We start from the raw sequence: 20000 nt of genomic DNA, 5'->3' as shown, positions 1-20000 counted from the left end.
GAGGAGAGGATAAGAGAGGGAAGAAGAGAGAGGAGGGGGACAGAGGTAGAGGAGAGGATAAGAGAGGGAAGAAGAGAGAGGAGGGGGACAGAGGTAGAGGAGAGGATAAGAGAAGGAAGAAGAGAGAGGAGGGGGACAGAGGTAGAGGAGAGGATAAGAGAGGGAAGAGAGAGGAGGGGGGCAGAGGTAGAGGAGAGGATAAGAGAGGGAAGAAGAGAGAGGAGGGGGACAGAGGTAGAGAAGAGGATAAGAGAGGGAAGAAGAGAGAGGAGGGGGACAGAGGTAGAGGAGAGGATAAGAGAGGGAAGAAGAGAGAGGAGGGGGCAGAGGTAGAGGAGAGGATAAGAGAGGGAAGAAGAGAGAGGAGGGGGACAGAGGTAGAGAAGAGGATAAGAGAGGGAAGAAGAGAGAGAGGAGGGGGACAGAGGTAGAGGAGAGGATAAGAGAGGGAAGAGAGAGGAGGGGGCAGAGGTAGAGGAGAGGATAAGAGAGGGAAGAAGAGAGAGGAGGGGGACAGAGGTAGAGGAGAGGATAAGAGAAGGAAGAAGAAGAGAGAGGAGGGGGACAGAGGTAGAGGAGAGGATAAGAGAGGGAAGAGAGAGGAGGGGGCAGAGGTAGAGGAGAGGATAAGAGAGGGAAGAAGAGAGAGGAGGGGGACAGAGGTAGAGAAGAGGATAAGAGAGGGAAGAAGAGAGAGGAGGGGGGCAGAGGTAGAGGAGAGGATAAGAGAAGGATGAAGAGAGAGGAGGGGGAGGAGGGGAGACGGCAGAGTTTTTCCTCTGGTCCTCCACAGCGTTACGTGTCATTGACTGACCCCATAAACAGCTTCATCATGCTGACATGAGCCCTGGGAGGAGGGCAGGCACTCTGGACAACACTGGTTGGGAGGGATCCTCAATCGCTCTCCCTGAGGAGAGAGACAGAGGGAATACAGTATTAGTGAGTCTGATAATGCAAGAATGTAAGAGAAAGCCATACAATTTAAACAAACAAATATTTACTTGTCTTTTCTTACTGACTTTAATGCTTTAATGGAAGAAGTTGTACTTACTATGACTGCGATATGTGGTTTCTTACCTACAGCAGCTACAGTATATTGAGATGACTGCCTTAGATAAATCGCCCCTAGATAAATCGCCCCTAGATAAATCGCCCCTAGATAAATCGCCCCTTGATAAATCGCCCCTAGATAAATCGCCCCTTGATAAATCGCCCCTTGATAAATCGCCCCTTGATAAATCGCCCCTAGATAAATTGCCCGTAGATAAATCGCCCCTTGATAAATCGCCCCTAGATAAATCGCCCCTAGATAAATCGCCCCTTGATAAATCGCCCCTAGATAAATCGCCCCTAGATAAATCGCCCCTTGATAAATCGCCCCTAGATAAATCGCCCCTAGATAAATCGCCCCTCGATAAATCGCTGAGTCCCTAGATAAAGGCAATCCGCTCCTTGATAAATCGCCCTAGATAAATCGCCCCTAGATAAATCGCCCCTAGATAAATCGCCACTAGATAAATCGCCCCTTGATAAATCGCCCCTAGATAAATCGCCAGAACTTTAAAGAGGAGATGATCGATTGGTTTTTGACCGTTCAGTTCCTAGGAGGCTTCTAGACTCCTTCAGAAACCCCATAAATCGCCCCTAGATAAATCGCCCCTTGATAAATCGCCCCTAGATAAATCGCCCCTTGATAAATCGCCCCTAGATAAATCGCCCCTTGATAAATCGCCCCTAGATAAATCGCCCCTAGATAAATCGCCCCTTGATAAATCGCCCCTAGATAAATCGCCCCTAGATAAATCGCCCCTAGATAAATCACCCCTAGATAAACCCGAGATAAATCGCCCCTAGATAAATCCCTAGATAAATCGCCCCTAGATAAATCGCCCCTAGATAAATCCCTAGATAAATCGTCCCGAGGTAGATAAATCATTTATTATCTTGTCCCTTAGATAAATCCCCCTAGATAAATCTCTTCGTTCCCCTGCATGGAGCCAGATAAATCGCCCCTAGATAAACCCTAGATAAATCGCCCCTAGATAAATCCCTAGATAAATTGCCCCTAGATAAATCCCTAGATAAATTGCCCCTAGATAAATCCCTAGATAAATCGCCCCTAGATAAATCCCTAGATAAATTGCCCCTAGATAAATCCCTAGATAAATCGTCCCTAGATAAATCCCTAGATAAATCGTCCTTAGATAAATCGCCCCTAGATAAACCCTAGATAAATCGCCCCTAGATAAATCCCTAGATAAATCGTCCGTTGATAAATCGCCCCTAGGTAAATCGCCCCTAGATAAATCGCCCCTAGATAAATCGCCCCTTGATAAATCGCCCCTAGATAAATCGCCCCTAGATAAATCGCCCCTTGATAAATCGCCCCTAGATAAATCACCCCTAGATAAATCGCCCCTAGATAAATCACCCCTAGATAAATCGCCCCTAGATAAATCTCCCCTAGATAAATCGTCCCTAGATAAATTGCCCTTTGATAAATCGCCCCTAGATAAATCGCCCCTAGATAAACCCTAGATAAATTGCCCCTAGATAAATCCCTAGATAAATCGTCCCTAGATAAATCCCTAGATAAATTGTCCTTAGATAAATCGCCCCTAGATAAATCGCCCCTAGATAAACCCTAGATAAATTGCCCCTAGATAAATCCCTAGATAAATCGCCCCTAGATAAATCCCTAGATAAATCGTCCCTAGATAAATCGCCCTTAGATAAATCGCCCCTAGATAAATTGCCCCTAGATAAACCCTAGATAAATCGCCCCTAGATAAATCCTTAGATAAATCGCCCCTAGATAAATCGCCCCTAGATAAATCGCCCCTAGATAAATCCCTAGATAAATTGCCTCTAGATAAATCGTCCCTAGATAAATCGCCCCTAGATAAATCACCCTTAGATAAATCACCCTTAGATGAATCGCCCCTAGATAAATCGCCCCTGGATAAATTGCCCCTAGATAAATCGCCCCTGGATAAATCGCCCCTAGATAAATCGCCCCTGGATAAATCGCCCCTAGATAAATCGCCCCTAGATAAATCGCCCCTTAGATAAATCGCCCCTGGATAAATCGCCCCTAGATAAATCGCCCCTAGATAAATCGCCTCTTAGATAAATCGCCCCTAGATAAATCGCCCCTAGATAAATCGCTGGAAGAAGTTGTACTTACTATGACTGCGATATGTGGTTTCTTACCTACAGCAGCTACAGTATATTGAGATGACTGCCCTAGATAAATCGCCCCTTGATAAATCGCCCCTAGATATATCGCCCCTAGATAAATCGTCCCTAGATAAATCGTCCCTAGATAAATCACCCCTAGATAAATCGTCCCTAGATAAATCTATACCATATACACCATCTATACCATATACACCATCTATACCAAATATACCATCTATACCATATACACCATCTATACCATATACACAATCTATACCATCTACACCATCTATACCATATACACCATATATACTATATAAACCATCTAAACCAAATATACCATCTATACCATATACACCATCTATACCATATACACCATCTATACCATCTATACCATCTATACCATATACACCATCTAAACTAAATATACCATCTATACCATATACACCATCTATACCATATACACCATCTAAACCATATACACCATCTATACCATATACACCATCTAAACCAAATATACCATATACACCATCTATACCATCTATACCATATACACCATCTAAACCAAATATACCATCTATACCATCTATACCATCTATACCATATACACCATCTATACCATATACACCATCTATACAATATACACCATCTATACCATCTATACCATATACACCATATACACCATCTATACCATCTATACCAAATATACCATCTATACAATATACACCATCTATACCATATACACCATCTATACCATATACACCATCTAAACCATATACACCATCTATACCATCTATACCATATACACCATCTATACAATATACACCATCTATACCATCTATACCATCTATACCATCTATACCATATACACCATCTATACCATATATACCATCTATACCATATACACCATCTATACCATATACACCATCTATACCATCTATACCATCTATACCATATACACCATCTATACCATATACACCATCTACACCATCTATACCATATACACCATCTATACCATATATACCATCTATACCATCTATAACATCTATACCATCTATACCATATACACCATCTATACCATCTATACCATATACACCATCTATACCATCTATACCATCTATACCATCTATACCATCTATACCATATATACCATCTATAACATCTATACCATCTATAACATCTATAACATCTATAACATCTATACCATCTATACCATCTATACCATATACACCATCTATACCATCTATACCATATATACCATCTATACCATCTATAACATCTATAACATCTATACATATATACATCTATAACATCAATACCATCTATACCATCAATACCATCTATACCATCTATACCATCTATACCATCTATAATATCTATAACATCTATAACATCTATACCATCTATAACCTCTATAACCTCTATACCATCTATACCATATACACCATCTATAACCTCTATACCATCTACACCATCTACACCATCTATAACATCTATAACCTCTATACCATCTATACCATATACACCATCTATAACCTCTATACCATCTACACCATCTATACCATCTATAACCTCTATACCATCTCTAAGATATATACCATCTATACCATATACACCATCCATACAGAATACACTGTCCATACCATCTAGGTAGCCGAATGGTTAAAGCATTGGACTAGTAACCAAAAGGTTGCTGGATCGAATCCCGGAACTGACAGGGTCAAATCTGTGGTTTTAAAAATCTGCGGTTTTAACCCACTGTTCTCTGGTAAGCCATCATTGTAAATAAGAATGTGATCTTAACTGACTATCCTAGTTAAATAAATGATCAAATCTTTACTATTTTCTTATTCCAACCCTCCAGTGAAAAATGTATATTTATTTACAGGGAATACATCAAAGAGACAGAGAGGGAGGGATAAGTAATGGTTATCTCTGTTAAATGAATGACATAAGGACCATGTTTAATGTTCAGAAACTAAAATATTTATTAAGAACTGTGGAGGAGACCTGTTAGAAGACATGGATTGGTGGGACTGATGGAGGAGAGAGGAGGAGAGGAGGAGGAGAGGAGAGAGGAGGAGGAGAGAGGAGGAGAAGAGGAAGAGAGGAGAGGAGGAGGAGAGGAGGGGGAGGAGAAAAGGAGGAGAGGAGAGAGGAGGAGAGAGAAGGAGAAGAGGAAGAGAGAGGAGGAGAAGAGGAAGAGAGGAGAGAGGAGGAGAAGAGGAAGAGAGGAGAGGAGGAGAGGAGAGAGGAGGAGGAGAGAGGAGGAGAAGAGGAAGAGAGGAGAGGAGGAGGAGAGGGGAGGAGAAAAGGAGGAGAGGAGAGAGGAGGAGAGAGGAGGAGAAGAGGAAGAGAGGAGAGGAGAGAGGAGGAAGAGAGAAGGAGGAGAGAGGAGGAGAGAGGAGGAGAAGAGGAAGAGAAGAGAGAGGAGAGGGGGAGGAGAGGAGAGGGGAGGAGAAAAGGAGAAGAGGAAGAGAGAGGAGGAGAAGAGGAAGAGAGGAGAGAGGAGGAGAAGAGGAAGAGAGGAGAGGAGGAGAGGAGAGAGGAGGAGGAGAGAGGAGGAGAAGAGGAAGAGAGGAGAGGAGGAGGAGAGGAGAGGGGAGGAGAAAAGGAGGAGAGGAGAGAGGAGGAGAGAGGAGGAGAAGAGGAAGAGAGGAGAGGAGAGAGGAGGAAGAGAGAAGGAGGAGAGAGGAGGAGAGGAGAGAAGAGAAGAGAAGAGAGAGGAGAGGGGGAGGAGAGGAGTGAGGGGGAGAGGAGAGAGGAGAAGAGGAAGAGAGGAGAGGAGGGGGAGAGGGGAGGAAGAGAGGAGAGGGGGAGGAGAGGAGAGAGGAGGAAGAGAGAAGGAGGAGAGAGGAGGAGAGAGGAGGAGAAGAGGAAGAGAAGAGAGAGGAGAGGGGGAGGAGAGGAGTGAGGAGGAGAGGAGAGAGGAGAAGAGGAAGAGAGGAGAGGAGGGGGAGAGGGGAGGAAGAGAGGAGAGGGGGAGGAGAGGAGAGAGGAGGAGGAAGAGAGAAGGAGGAGAGAGGAGGAGAGAGGAGGAGAAGAGGAAGAGAAGAGAGAGGAGAGGGGGAGGAGAGGAGTGAGGAGGAGAGGAGAGAGGAGAAGAGGAAGAGAGGAGAGGAGGGGGAGAGGGGAGGAAGAGAGGAGAGAAGAGGAGGAGAGAGGAGGAGAGAGGTGGAAGAGAGAAAAGAGGAGAGGAGGAGAGGAGAGAGGAGGAAGAGAGGAGAGAGGAGGAGGAGAGGAGAGAGGAGGAGGAGAGAGAGAGAGGAGGAGGAGAGGAGAGAGGAGGAGGAGAGAGAGAGAGGAGGAAGAGAGGAGAGAAGAGGAGGAGAGAGAGAGAGGAGGAGGAGAGGAGAGAGGAGGAGGAGAGGAGAGAGGAGGAGGAGAGGAGAGAGGAGAGAGGAGGAGAGAGAGAGAGGAGGAAGAGAGGAGAGAAGAGGAGGAGAGGAGAGAGGAGGAAGAGAGAAGGAGGAGAGAGGAGGAGAGAGGAGGAGAAGAGGAAGAGAAGAGAGAGGAGAGGGGGAGAAGAGGAGTGAGCAGGAGAGGAGAGAGGAGAAGAGGAAGAGAGGAGAGGAGGGGGGAGAGGGGAGGAAGAGAGGAGAGAAGAGGAGGAGAGAGGAGGAGAGAGGTGGAAGAGAGAAAAGAGGAGAGGAGGAGAGGAGAGAGGAGGAAGAGAGGAGAGAGGAGGAGGAGAGGAGAGAGGAGGAGGAGAGAGAGAGGAGGAGGAGAGGAGAGAGGAGGAGGAGATGAGAGAGGAGGAGGAGAGAGAGAGGAGGAAGAGAGGAGAGAAGAGGAGGAGAGAGAGAGAGGAGGAGAGAGGAGGAGGAGGAGGAGAGAGAGAGGAGGAGGAGGAGAGAGGAGGAGGAGGAGAGGAGAGAGGAGGAGAGAGAGAGAGGAGGAAGAGAGGAGAGAGGAGGAGGAGAGGAGAGAGGAGGAGGAGAGAGAGAGAGGAGGAAGAGAGGAGAGAAGAGGAGGAGAGAGAGAGAGGAGGAGGAGAGGAAGAGAGGAGAGAGGAGGAAGAGAGGAGAGAGGAGGAGGAGAGGAGAGAGGAGGAGGAGAGAGAGAGAGGAGGAGGAGAGGAGAGAGGAGGAGGAGAGGAGAGAGGAGGAGGAGAGAGAGAGAGGAGGAAGAGTGGAGAGAAGAGGAGGAGAGAGAGAGAGGAGGAGGAGAGGAGAGAGGAGGAGGAGAGGAGAGAGGAGGAGGAGAGGAGAGAGGAGGAGAAGAGGAGAGAGGAGAAGGAGAGGAGCGAGGGGGAGAGGAGTGGAGAGAGGAGGAGATAGGGTTTGTTGGGTTTGATGGAGGAGAGGAGAAAGGAGGAGAGGAGTGGAGAGAGGAGGAGAGAGGAGGAGAAGAGGAAGAGAAGAGAGAGGAGAGGGGGAGAAGAGGAGTGAGCAGGAGAGGAGAGAGGAGAAGAGGAAGAGAGGAGAGGAGGGGGAGAGGGGAGGAAGAGAGAGAGAGAAGAGGAGGAGAGAGGAGGAGAGAGGTGGAAGAGAGAAAAGAGGAGAGGAGGAGAGGAGAGAGGAAGGAGGAGAGGAGGAGGAGGAGAGGAGAGGAGGAGGGAGAGAGAGAGGAGGAGGAGAGGAGAGAGGAGGAGGAGAGGAGAGAGGAGGAGGAGAGAGAGAGAGGAGGAAGAGAGGAGAGAAGAGGAGGAGAGAGAGAGAGGAGGAGGAGAGAGGAGGAGAGGGAGAGGAGAGAGGAGGAGGAGAGAGAGGAGGAGGAGAGGAGAGAGGTGGAGGAGAGGAGAGAGGAGGGAGAGAGAGAGAGGAGGAAGAGAGGAGAGAAGAGGAGAGAGAGAGAGAGGAGGAGGAGAGGAGAGAGGAGGAGGGAGAGAGGAGGAGGAGAGGAGAGAGGAGGAGGAGAGGAGAGAGGAGGAGGAGAGAGAGAGAGAGGAGGAGAGAGAGAGAGGAGGAGAGAGAGAGGAGAGAGAGAGAGAGAGGAGGAGGAGAGAGAGAGGAGAGGAGGAAGAGAGAGAGAGGAGGAGGAGAGGAGAGAGGAGGAGGAGAGGAGAGAGGAGGAGGAGAGGAGAGAGGAGGAGGAGAGGAGAGAGGAGGAGGAGAGGAGAGAGGAGAGAGGAGAGAGGGAGAGAGGAGAGAGGAGGAGGAGAGGAGAGAGGAGGGAGAGAGAGAGGAGGAGAGAGGAGAGAGGAGGAGAGAGGAGAGAGGAGGAGGAGAGAGAGAGAGGAGGAGGAGAGAGAGGAGAGGAGAGAGGAGGAGGAGGAGAGGAAGAGAGAGAGGAGGAAGAGAGGAGAGAGGAGGAGGAGGAGGAGAGAGGAGGAGGAGAGGAGAGAGGAGGAGAGAGAGGAGAGGAGGAGAGAGAGAGAGGAGAGAGAGAGAGAGAGAGAGAGAGAGGAGGAGGAGAGAGAGAGGAGAGAGAGAGAGGAGAGAGGAGAGAGGAGGAGAGGAGAGAGGAGGAGGAGAGAGAGAGGAGGAGGAGAGAGAGAGAGGAGGAGAGAGAGGAGGAGGAGGAGAGAGAGAGAGAGGGAGAGAGAGGAGAGAGAGAGAGAGGAGGAGGAGAGAGAGGGAGAGAGAGAGGGAGGAGAGGAGAGGAGGAGAGAGGAGAGAGGGAGGAGAGAGAGAGGAGGAGAGAGAGAGGAGGGAGAGGAGAGAGAGAGAGAGAGGAGAGAGGAGGAGGAGAGAGAGAGAGAGGAGGAGGAGAGGAGAGAGGAGAGGAGGAGAGAGAGAGAGGAGGAGGAGAGGAGAGAGGAGGAGAGAGGAGGAGAGAGGAGAGAGGAGGAGGAGAGGAGAGGAGGAGGAGAGAGAGAGGAGGAAGAGAGGGAGAGAAGAGGAGAGAGAGAGAGAGGAGGAGGAGAGAGAGAGGAGGAGAGAGGAGAGAGGGAGAGGAGGGAGAGAGGAGGAGATAGGGTTTGTTGGGTTTGATGGAGGAGAGAGAGGAGGAGGAGTGGGAGAGAGGAGGAGATAGTGTTTGTTGGGCTTGATGGAGGAGAGGAGAAAGGGGGAGAGGAGTGGAGAGAGGAGGAGATAGGGTTTGTTGGGTTTGATGGAGGAGAGGAGAAAGGAGGAGAGGAGTGGAGAGAGGAGGAGATAGGGTTTGTTGGGCTTGATGGAGGAGAGGAGAAAGGAGGAGAGGAGTGGAGAGAGGAGGAGATAGGGTTTGTTGGGCTTGATGGAGGAGAGGAGAAAGGAGGAGAGGAGTGGAGAGAGGAGGAGATAGGGTTTGTTGGGCTTGATGGAGGAGAGGAGAAAGGAGGAGAGGAGTGGAGAGAGGAGGAGATAGGGTTTGTTGGGCTTGATGGAGGAGAGGAGAAAGGAGGAGAGGAGTGGAGAGAGGAGGAGATAGGGTTTGTTGGGCTTGATGGAGGAGAGGAGAAAGGAGGAGAGGAGTGGAGAGAGGAGGAGATAGGGTTTGTTGGGCTTGATGGAGGAGAGGAGAAAGGAGGAGAGGAGTGGAGAGAGGAGGAGATAGGGTTTGTTGGGCTTGATGGAGGAGAGGAGAAAGGAGGAGAGGAGTGGAGAGAGGAGGAGATAGGGTTTGTTGGGTTTGATGGAGGAGAGGAGAAAGGAGGAGAGGAGTGGAGAGAGGAGGAGATAGGGTTTGTTGGGCTTGATGGAGGAGAGGAGAAAGGAGGAGAGGAGTGGAGAGAGGAGGAGATAGGGTTTGTTGGGTTTGATGGAGGAGAGGAGAAAGGAGGAGAGGAGTGGAGAGAGGAGGAGATAGGGTTTGTTGGGCTTGATGGAGGAGAGGAGAAAGGAGGAGAGGAGTGGAGAGAGGAGGAGATAGGGTTTGTTGGGCTTGATGGAGGAGAGGAGAAAGGAGGAGAGGAGTGGAGAGAGGAGGAGATAGGGTTTGTTGGGCTTGATGGGGAGAGGAGAAAGGAGGAGAGGAGTGGAGAGAGGAGGAGATAGGGTTTGTTGGGCTTGATGGCGGAGAGGAGAAAGGAGGAGAGGAGTGGAGAGAGGAGGAGATAGGGTTTGTTGGGCTTGATGGAGGAGAGGAGAAAGGAGGAGAGGAGTGGAGAGAGGAGGAGATAGGGTTTGTTGGGCTTGATGGAGGAGAGGAGAAAGGAGGAGAGGAGTGGAGAGAGGAGGAGATAGGGTTTGTTGGGCTTGATGGAGGAGAGGAGAAAGGAGGAGAGGAGTGGAGAGAGGAGGAGATAGGGTTTGTTGGGCTTGATGGAGGAGAGGAGAAAGGAGGAGAGGAGTGGAGAGAGGAGGAGATAGGGTTTGTTGGGCTTGATGGAGGAGAGGAGAAAGGAGGAGAGGAGTGGAGAGAGGAGGAGATAGGGTTTGTTGGGCTTGATGGAGGAGAGGAGAAAGGAGGAGAGGAGTGGAGAGAGGAGGAGATAGGGTTTGTTGGGCTTGATGGAGGAGAGGAGAAAGGAGGAGAGGAGTGGAGAGAGGAGGAGATAGGGTTTGTTGGGCTTGATGGAGGAGAGGAGAAAGGAGGAGAGGAGTGGAGAGAGGAGGAGATAGGGTTTGTTGGGCATGATGGAGGAGAGGAGAAAGGAGGAGAGGAGTGGAGAGAGGAGGAGATAGGGTTTGTTGGGCTTGATGGAGGAGAGGAGAAAGGAGGAGAGGAGTGGAGAGAGGAGGAGATAGGGTTTGTTGGGCTTGATGGAGGAGAGGAGAAAGGGGGAGAGGAGTGGAGAGAGGAGGAGATAGGGTTTGTTGGGCTTGATGGAGGAGAGGAGAAAGGAGGAGAGGAGTGGAGAGAGGAGGAGATAGGGTTTGTTGGGCTTGATGGAGGAGAGGAGAAAGGAGGAGAGGAGTGGAGAGAGGAGGAGATAGGGTTTGTTGGGCTTGATGAGGAGAGGAGATTAGTAATTAGTATTAGATTAGTCATTAGTAATTAGTATTAGACTGCCTGTCAGTGGAGCAGAATTCATTAGGCATTGATAGTGGTCTCAGGGAAGAGAAGATGGGATGGCTCAGGGGAGAGGGGGTTGGATGGGATGGCTCAGGGAGAGGGGGGTTGGATGGGATGGCTCAGGAGAGTGGGGGGATTGGATGGGATAGCTCAGGTTGGGGGGTTGGATGGGATGGCTCAGGGGAGAGGGGGTTGGATGGGATGGCTCAGGAGAGTGGGGGATTGGATGGGATAGCTCAGGTTGGAGGGGGTTGGATGGGATGGCTCAGGAGAGTGGGGGGATTGGATGGGATAGCTCAGGTTGGAGGGGGTTTGGATGGGATGGCTCAGGAGAGTGGGGGGATTGGATGGGATAGCTCAGGTTGGAGGGGGTTGGATGGGATGGCTCAGGAGAGTGGGGGGATTGGATGGGATAGCTCAGGTTAGAGGGGAGGTTGGATGGGATGGCTCAGGTTAGAGGGGAGGTTGGATGGGATGGCTCAGGAGAGTGGGGGGATTGGATGGGATAGCTCAGGTTAGAGGGGAGGTTGGATGGGATGGCTCAGGAGAGTGGGGGGATTGGATGGGATAGCTCAGGTTAGAGGGGAGGTTGGATGGGATGGCTAAGGTTAGAGGGGAGGTTGTATGGGATACCCTAACAGTGTTGATATCTTGATGTCTCGATTACTTCATCAGAACAAGAGAACTGAGAGGGGAAGAAGGAGGGGGGAGGAAGGAGGAGAGGGGAATTAATTAGTTAATTCCTTTGTGAATTAATTACGTAATTCCTTTATTAATTAATTACTTAATTCCTTTATTAATGAATTACTTAATTAATTTATTAATGAATTACTTAATTCCTTTATTAAATAATTGCTTAATTCCTTTATTCATTAATTACTTAATTCCTTTATTAATGAATTACTTAATTCCTTTATTAAATAATTGCTTAATTCCTTTATTCATTAATTACTTAATTCCTTTATTAATGAATTACTTAATTCCTTTATTAAATAATTGCTTAATTCCTTTATTCAATAATTACTTAATTCCTTTATTAAATAATTGCTTAATTCCTTTATTCATTAATTACTTAATTCCTTTATTAAATAATTGCTTAATTCCTTTATTCATTAATTACTTAATTCCTTTATTAAATAATTGCTTAATTCCTTTATTCATTAATTACTTAATTCCTTTATTAAATAATTGCTTAATTCCTTTATTCATTAATTACTTAATTCCTTTATTAAATAATTGCTTAATTCCTTTATTCATTAATTACTTAATTCCTTTATTAAATAATTGCTTAATTCCTTTATTCATTAATTGCTTAATTCCTTTATTAAATAATTGCTTAATTCCTTTATTAAATAATTACTTAATTCCTTTATTAATGAATTGCTTAATTCCTTTATTAAATAATTACTTAATTCCTTTATTAATGAATTGCTTAATTCCTTTATTAAATAATTACTTAATTCCTTTATTCATTAATTACTTAATTCCTTTATTAATTAATTACTTAATTCCTTTATTAATTAATTACTTAATTCCTTTATTAATTAATTGCTTAATTCCTTTATTCATTAATTACTTAATTCCTTTATTAATTAATTACTTAATTCCTTTATTAATTAATTGCTTAATTCCTTTATTCATTAATTACTTAATTCCTTTATTAATTAATTACTTAATTCCTTTATTAATTAATTACTTAATTCCTTTATTCATTAATTACTTAATTCCTTTATTCATTAATTACTTAATTCCTTTATTCATTAATTACTTAATTCCTTTATTAATTAATTACTTAATTCCTTTATTCATTAATTACTTAATTCCTTTATTAAATAATTGCTTCATTCCTTTATTCATTAATTACTTAATTCCTTTATTAAATAATTACTTAATTGATTTGTTAGTTCATTCAGTCAGTCATCCCTCCCTCCCTCCCTCCCTCCCTCCCTCCCTCCCTCCCTCCCTCCCTCCCTCCCTCCCTCCCTCCCTCCCTCCCCCTCCCTCCCAACATTGTTCCTTCCCTCCCTCCCTCCTCCTTCCTTCCTTCCTTCCTTCCTTCCTTCCTTCCTCCCTCCCTCCCAACCCTCCCTCCCTCCCTCCCCCTCCCTCCCAACATTGTTCCTTCCTTCCTTCCCTCCCTCCCTCCCTCCCTCCCTCCCTCCCTCCCTCCCTCCCTCCCCCTCCCTCCCTCCCCCTCCCTCCCTCCCTCCCAACATTGTTCCTTCCCTCCCTCCCTCCCTCCTTCCTTCCTTCCTTCCTTCCTCCCTCCCTCCCTCCCTCCCCCTCCCCCTCCCTCCCTCCCTCCCTCCCTCCCTCCCTCCCTCCCTCCCTCCCTCCCTCCCTCCCTCCCTCCCTCATTCCCTCCTTCCTTCCTCCCTCCCTCCCTCCCTCCCTCCCTCCCAACATTGTTCCTTCCCTCCCTCCCTCCTCCTTCCTTCCTTCCTTCCTTCCTTCCTTCCCTCCCTCCTTCCTCCCTCCCTCCCTCCCTCCCTCCCTCCCTCCCTCCCTCCCTCCCTCCCTCATTCATTCATCTATCCTTCCTTCCTTCCCTCCCTCCCTCCCTCCCTCCCTCCCTCCCTCCCTCCCTCCCTCCCTCCCTCCCTCCCTCCCAACATTGTTCCTTCCCTCCCTCCCTCCCTCCTTCCTTCCTTCCTTCCTTCCTTCCCTCCCTCCCTCCCTCCCTCCCTCCCTCCCTCCCTCCCTCCCTCCCTCCCTCCCTCCCTCCCTCCCTCCCTCCCTCCCTCCCAACATTGTTCCTTCCTCCCTCCCTCCCTCCTTCCTTCCTTCCTTCCTTCCCTCCCTCCCTCCCTCCCTCCCTCATTCATTCCTCCCTCCCTCCCTCCCTCCCTCCCTCCCTCCCTCCCTCCCTCCCTCCCTCCCTCCCTCCCTCCCTCCCTCATTCATTCATCTATCCTTCCCTCCCTCCCTCCCTCCCTCCCTCCCTCCCTCCCTCCCAACATTGTTCCTTCCTTCCCTTCCCTCTTCCTCCTTCCTTCCTTCCTTCCTTCCCTCCCTTCATTCTTCCATCTATCCCCTTCCCTCCCTCCCTCCCTCCCTCCCTCATTCCCTCCCTCCCTCCCTCCCTCCCTCCCTCCCTCCCTCCCTCCCTCCCTCCCTCCCTCCCTCCCTCATTCATTCATTCATCTATCCTTCCTTCCCTCCCTCCCTCCCTCCCTCCCTCATTCATTCATCTATCCTTCCCTCCCTCCCTCCCTCTGTTATCTTACCCTCTGGTAGTCACAGTGTGGGTTGAGGCAGGTAGCAAGTTGACAGACGGTGATGTCACTGAAGCATTGACACTCCTGACAGGAGTCTGGTCTCCACATGGTGTTGTTCTGCGGACACAAATAACAAACGTTCCCGACTTCAAGTTCCAGCAGAAAAGGGAAGTGATATGTAAGTCATTTCCTGAGTAAAAAGCCACTATTCCAAGCGAGGCTGTTCATAAACACATACAGTAGCAGTTAGTTAAATAAACAGCAGGTCTTGGGTTGAATTATACGGCCCATTTGTAACACACGTCACAATATAAAACCTCATTCATTCATCTATCCTTCCCTCCTTCCTTCCTTCCTTCCTTCCTTCCTTCCTTCCTTCCTTCCTTCCTTCCTTCCTTCCTTCCTTCCTTCCTTCCTTCCTTCCTTCCTTCCTTCCTTCCTCCCTCATTCATTAATTTATCCTTCCCTCCCTCCCTCCCTCCCTCCCTCCCTCCCTCCCTCCCTCCCTCCCTCCCTCCCTCCCTCCCTCATTCATTCATCTATCCTTCCTTCCTTCCTTCCTTCCTTCCTTCCTTCCTCCCTCATTCATTAATTTATCCTTCCTTCCTTCCCTCCCTCCCTCCCTCCCTCCCTCCCTCCCCCTCCCTCCCTCCCTCCCTCCCTCCCTCCCTCCCTCCCTCATTCATTCATCTATCCCTCCCTCCCTCCCTCCCTCCCTCCCTCCCTCCCTCCCTCCCTCCCTCCCTCCCTCATTCATTAATTTATCCTCCCTCCCTCCCTCCCTCATTCATTCATCTATCCCTCCCTCCCTCCCTCCTTCCCACCCCCTCCCTCCCTCCCTCCCCTCCCTCCCTCCCTCCCTCCCTCCCTCCCTCATTCATTCATCTATCCCTCCCTCCCTCCCTCCCTCCCTCCCTCCCTCCCTCATTCATTCATCTATCCCTCCCTCCCTCCCTCCCTCCCTCATTCATTCATCTATCCCTCCCTCCCTCCTTCCCACCCTCCTCCCTCCCTCCCTCCCTCCCTCCCTCCCTCCCTCCCTCCCTCCCTCCCTCCCACCCTCCCACCCTCCCTCCCTCCCTCCTCCCCCTCCCTCCCTCCCTCCCTCCCTCCCTCCCTCTCTCTGTTATCTTATCCTCTGGTAGTCACAGTGTGGGTTGAGGCAGGTAGCAAGTTGATAGATGGTGTCCCTGATTAATGGTGTCCCCTGATAGATGGTGTCCCTGATAGATGGTGTCCCTGATTAATGGTGTCCCCTGATAGATGGTGTCCCCTGATAGATGGTGTCCCTGATAGATGGTGTCCCTGATAGATGGTGTCCCCTGATAGATGGTGTCCCTGATTAATGGTGTCCCTGATAGATGGTGTCCCCTGATAGATGGTGTCCCCTGATAGATGGTGTCCCTGATAGATGGTGTCCCTGATAGATGGTGTCCCCTGATAGATGGTGTCCCCTGATAGATGGTGTCCCTGATTAATGGTGTCCCTGATAGATGGTGTCCCCTGATAGATGGTGTCCCTGATTAATGGTGTCCCTGATAGATGGTGTCCCTGATAGATGGTGTCCCTGATAGATGGTGTCCCCTGATAGATGGTGTCCCTGATAGATGGTGTCCCTGATAGGTGGTGTCCCTGATTAATGGTGTCCCCTGATAGATGGTGTCCCCTGATAGATGGTGTCCCTGATAGATGGTGTCCCTGATTGATGGTGTCCCTGATTGATGGTGTCCCTGATAGATGGTGTCCCTGATAGATGGTGTCCCTGATAGGTGGTGTCCCTGATTAATGGTGTCCCCTGATAGATGGTGTCCCCTGATAGATGGTGTCCCCTGATAGATGGTGTCCCCTGATAGATGGTGTCCCTGATAGATGGTGTCCCTGATAGATGGTGTCCCCTGATAGATGGTGTCCCCTGATAGATGGTGTCCCCTGATAGATGGTGTCCCTGATAGATGGTGTCCCTGATAGATAGTGTCCCTGATTGATGGTGTCCCTGATTGATGGTGTCCCCTGATAGATGGTGTCCCCTGATAGATGGTGTCCCCTGATAGATGGTGTCCCCTGATAGATGGTGTCCCTGATTAATGGTGTCCCTGATAGATGGTGTCCCCTGATAGATGGTGTCCCCTGATAGATGGTGTCCCTGATAGATGGTGTCCCCTGATTGATGGTGTCCCTGATAGATGGTGTCCCCTGATAGATGGTGTCCCCTGATAGATGGTGTCCCTGATTAATGGTGTCCCTGATAGATGGTGTCCCCTGATAGATGGTGTCCCCTGATAGATGGTGTCCCTGATAGATGGTGTCCCCTGATTGATGGTGTCCCTGATAGATGGTGTCCCCTGATAGATGGTGTCCCCTGATAGATGGTGTCCCCTGATAGATGGTGTCCCTGATAGATGGTGTCCCCTGATAGATGGTGTCCCTGATAGATGGTGTCCCTGATTAATGGTGTCCCTGATTGATGGTGTCCCCTGATAGATGGTGTCCCTGATTGATGGTGTCCCCTGATAGATGGTGTCCCCTGATAGATGGTGTCCCCTGATAGATGGTGTCCCTGATTGATGGTGTCCCCTGATTGATGGTGTCCCCTGATAGATGGTGTCCCTGATAGATGGTGTCCCTGATAGATGGTGTCCCTGATTGATGGTGTCCCCTGATTGATGGTGTCCCCTGATAGATGGTGTCCCCTGATAGATGGTGTAACAAAATCAGACCTGGGTTCAAATGTGCTTTACTAAACTGGAACAAATAGAATAGTCCCAAAACGTACAAACGCCACCCATCAGGTGCACTCCAGACAAGCTCATGTCAAAGGCTAAATGTATTTCAAAGGTTCCAAAATTCGAAATACTATTCGAACCCAACTAAGGGATATGATGTCTACACAACAACGGTAGCATGGTGGGGGACTGATGAGCCAAGTGTCAGGCGTGAAATCCCTGTTCTGTCACATACACACACAACCCTGTTCTGTCACACACACACACAACCCTGTTCTGTCACATACACACACAACCCTGTTCTGTCACACACACACAACCCTGTTCTGTCACATACACACACAACCCTGTTCTGTCACATACACACACAACCCTGTTCTGTCACACACACACAACCCTGTTCTGTCACATACACACACAACCCTGTTCTGTCACATACACACACAACCCTGTTCTGTCACATACACACACAACCCTGTCCTGCCCTCTGCTCCTTGATGTGTGAGGGATCTCTTCTCTTTCTGGGTCGAAGGAAGCAATATGTCTGGATATGTGACATCCAATCTGCAGGACAACGGAAGAGACAAGAGTCTGTCACAGAGCAGTCTGTCAAACAGCAGTCTGTCAAACAACAGTCTGTCACCAATTAGTCTGACAAACAACAGTCTGTCACCAATTAGTCTGACAAACAACAGTCTGTCACAGCTTTAGGGTAAACTATTGCACAATAACATGGACTGACACACCTGTTGTATTCAGCATTTCACTGTGAGGTCTACTACACCTGTTGTATTCAGCATTTCTCTGTGAGGTCTACTACACCTGTTGTATTCAGCATTTCACTAAAAGGTCTACTACACCTGTTGTATTCAGCATTTCACTGTAAGGTCTACTACACCTGTTGTATTCGGCGCACGTGATAAATAAAATTTGATTTGACATAACCTGACTGACATGTAACAGGACAATCCTCCTGGAGGTGGGGTAGGGACATATTATATTTACATTACATATATTCAGATACAGAGGTCTACTACACCTGTTGTTTTCAGCATTTCACTGTAAGGTCTACTACACCTGTTGTATTCAGCATTTCACTGTAAGGTCTACTACACCTGTTGTATTCGGCGCACATGATAAATAAAATTTGATTTGACATAACCTGACTGACATGTAACAGGACAATCCTCCTGGAGGTGGGGTAGGGACATATTATATTTACATTACATATATTCCGATAGATACCTCTCTCTCTCTCTCTCTCTCTCTCTCTCTCTCTCTCTCTCTCTCTCTCTCTCTCTCTCTCTCTCTCTCTCTCTCTCTCTCTCTCTCTCTCTCTCTCTCTCTCTTTCTCTTTCTCTTTCTCTCTCGCTCTCTCAATTCAATTTCAATTTAAGGGCTTTATTGGCATGGGAAACATGTGTTAACATTGCCAAAGCAAGTGAGGTAGACAACATACAAAGTGAATATATAAAGTGAAAAACAACCAAAATTAACAGTAAACATTACACATACAGAAGTTTCAAACAAATAAAGACATTACAAATGTCATATTATATATATAGAGTGTTTTAACAATGTACAAATGGTTAAAGGACACAAGATAAAATAAATAAGCATAAATATGGGTTGTATTTACAATGGTGTTTGTTCTTCACTGGTTGCCCTTTTCTCATGGCAACAGGTCACATCTTGCTAATGTGATGGCACACTGTGGAATTTCACCCAGTAGATATGGGAGTTTTTCAAAATTGGATTTGTTTTCGAAATCTTTGTGGATCTGTGTAATCTGAGGGAAATATGGTCTCTAATATGGTCATACATTGGGCAGGAGGTTAGGAAGTGCAGCTCAGTTTCCACCTCATTTTGTGGGCAGTGAGCACATAGCCTGTCTTCTCTTGAGAGCCATGTCTGCCTACGGCGGCCTTTCTCAATAGCAAGGCTATGCTCACTGAGTCTGTACATAGTCAAATATTTCCTTAATTTTGGGTCAGTCAGACTGGTCAGGTATTCTGCTGTTGTGTACTCTCTGTGTAGGGACAAATAGCATTCTAGTTCTGTTTTTTTTGTTAATTCTTTCCAATGTGTCAAGTAATTATCTTTTTGTTTTCCCATGATTTGGTTGGGTCTAATTGTGCTGTTGTCCTGGGGCTCTGTAGGGTGTGTTTGTGTTTGTTCTCTCTCTCTCTCTCTCTCTCTCTCTCTCTCTCTCTCTCTCTCTCTCCCTCTCCCTCTCTCCCTCCCTCTCTCTCTCTCTCTCTCTCTCTCTCTCTCTCTCTCTCTCCTCCTCTCTCTCTCTCTCTCTCTCTCTCTCTCTGTCTCTCTCTCTCTCTCTCTCTCTCTCTCTCTCTCTCTCTCTCTCTCTCTCTCTCTCTCTTTCCCTCTCTCTCTCTCTCTCCCTCCCTCTCTCTCTCTCTCTCTCTCTAACTCTCTCTCTCTCTCTCTCTCTCTGTCTCTCTCTCCTCTCTCTCTTCTCTCTTCTCTCTCTCTCTCTCTCTCTCTCTCTCTCTCTCTCTAATTACATTTAAGGACTCTATTGTCATGTGAAACATAATGGAAAATAAACTAAATTGAGATAAACAAATATAAAACAATTAGCACTTAACATTACACTGTCTGTTTGTGTTTGTGAACAGAGCCCCAGGACCAGCTTGTTTTGGGGACTCTTCTCCAGGTTCATCTCTGTGTAGGGTGTGTTTGTGAACAGAGCCCCAGGACCAGCTTGTTTAGGGGACTCTTCTCCAGGTTCATCTCTCTGTGTAGGGTGTGTTTGTGAACAGAGCCCCAGGACCAGCTTGTTTAGGGGACTCTTCTCCAGGTTCATCTCTGTGTAGGGTGTGTTTGTGTTTGTGAACAGAACCCCAGGACCAGCTTGTTTGGGGATTCTTCTCCAGGTTCATCTCTGTGTAGGGTGTGTTTGTGTTTGTGAACAGAACTCCAGGACCAGCTTGTTTAGGGGACTCTTCTCCAGGTTCATCTCTCTGTAGGTGATGGCTTTGTTATGGAAGGTTTGGGAATCACTTCCTTTTAGGTGGTTGTAGAATTTAACGTCTCT

The 20000-nt window shown here is 47.9% G+C and overlaps 1 protein-coding gene across 1 annotated transcript in view; it reads right to left on the bottom strand.

Moving 5' to 3' along the window:
- Positions 1-20000, bottom strand: part of LOC124033062 (extracellular matrix organizing protein FRAS1-like) — a 42118-nt gene that overhangs the window by 2917 nt on the left and 19201 nt on the right. The window contains exons 2-3 of the mRNA XM_046344985.1: positions 14232-14339; positions 815-907 (exon numbers count right to left, since the gene is read on the bottom strand). Of these exons, the coding sequence (XP_046200941.1) occupies positions 815-907; positions 14232-14330 (192 nt within the window). The 5' untranslated portion in view covers positions 14331-14339. The remainder of the gene's footprint in view (positions 1-814; positions 908-14231; positions 14340-20000) is intronic.

Source organism: Oncorhynchus gorbuscha, linkage group LG04 (assembly GCF_021184085.1).
Source record: "Oncorhynchus gorbuscha isolate QuinsamMale2020 ecotype Even-year linkage group LG04, OgorEven_v1.0, whole genome shotgun sequence".
Taxonomy (NCBI): Eukaryota; Metazoa; Chordata; class Actinopteri; order Salmoniformes; family Salmonidae; genus Oncorhynchus; species Oncorhynchus gorbuscha.
This window is presented reverse-complemented; position numbering and strand designations above follow the sequence as displayed.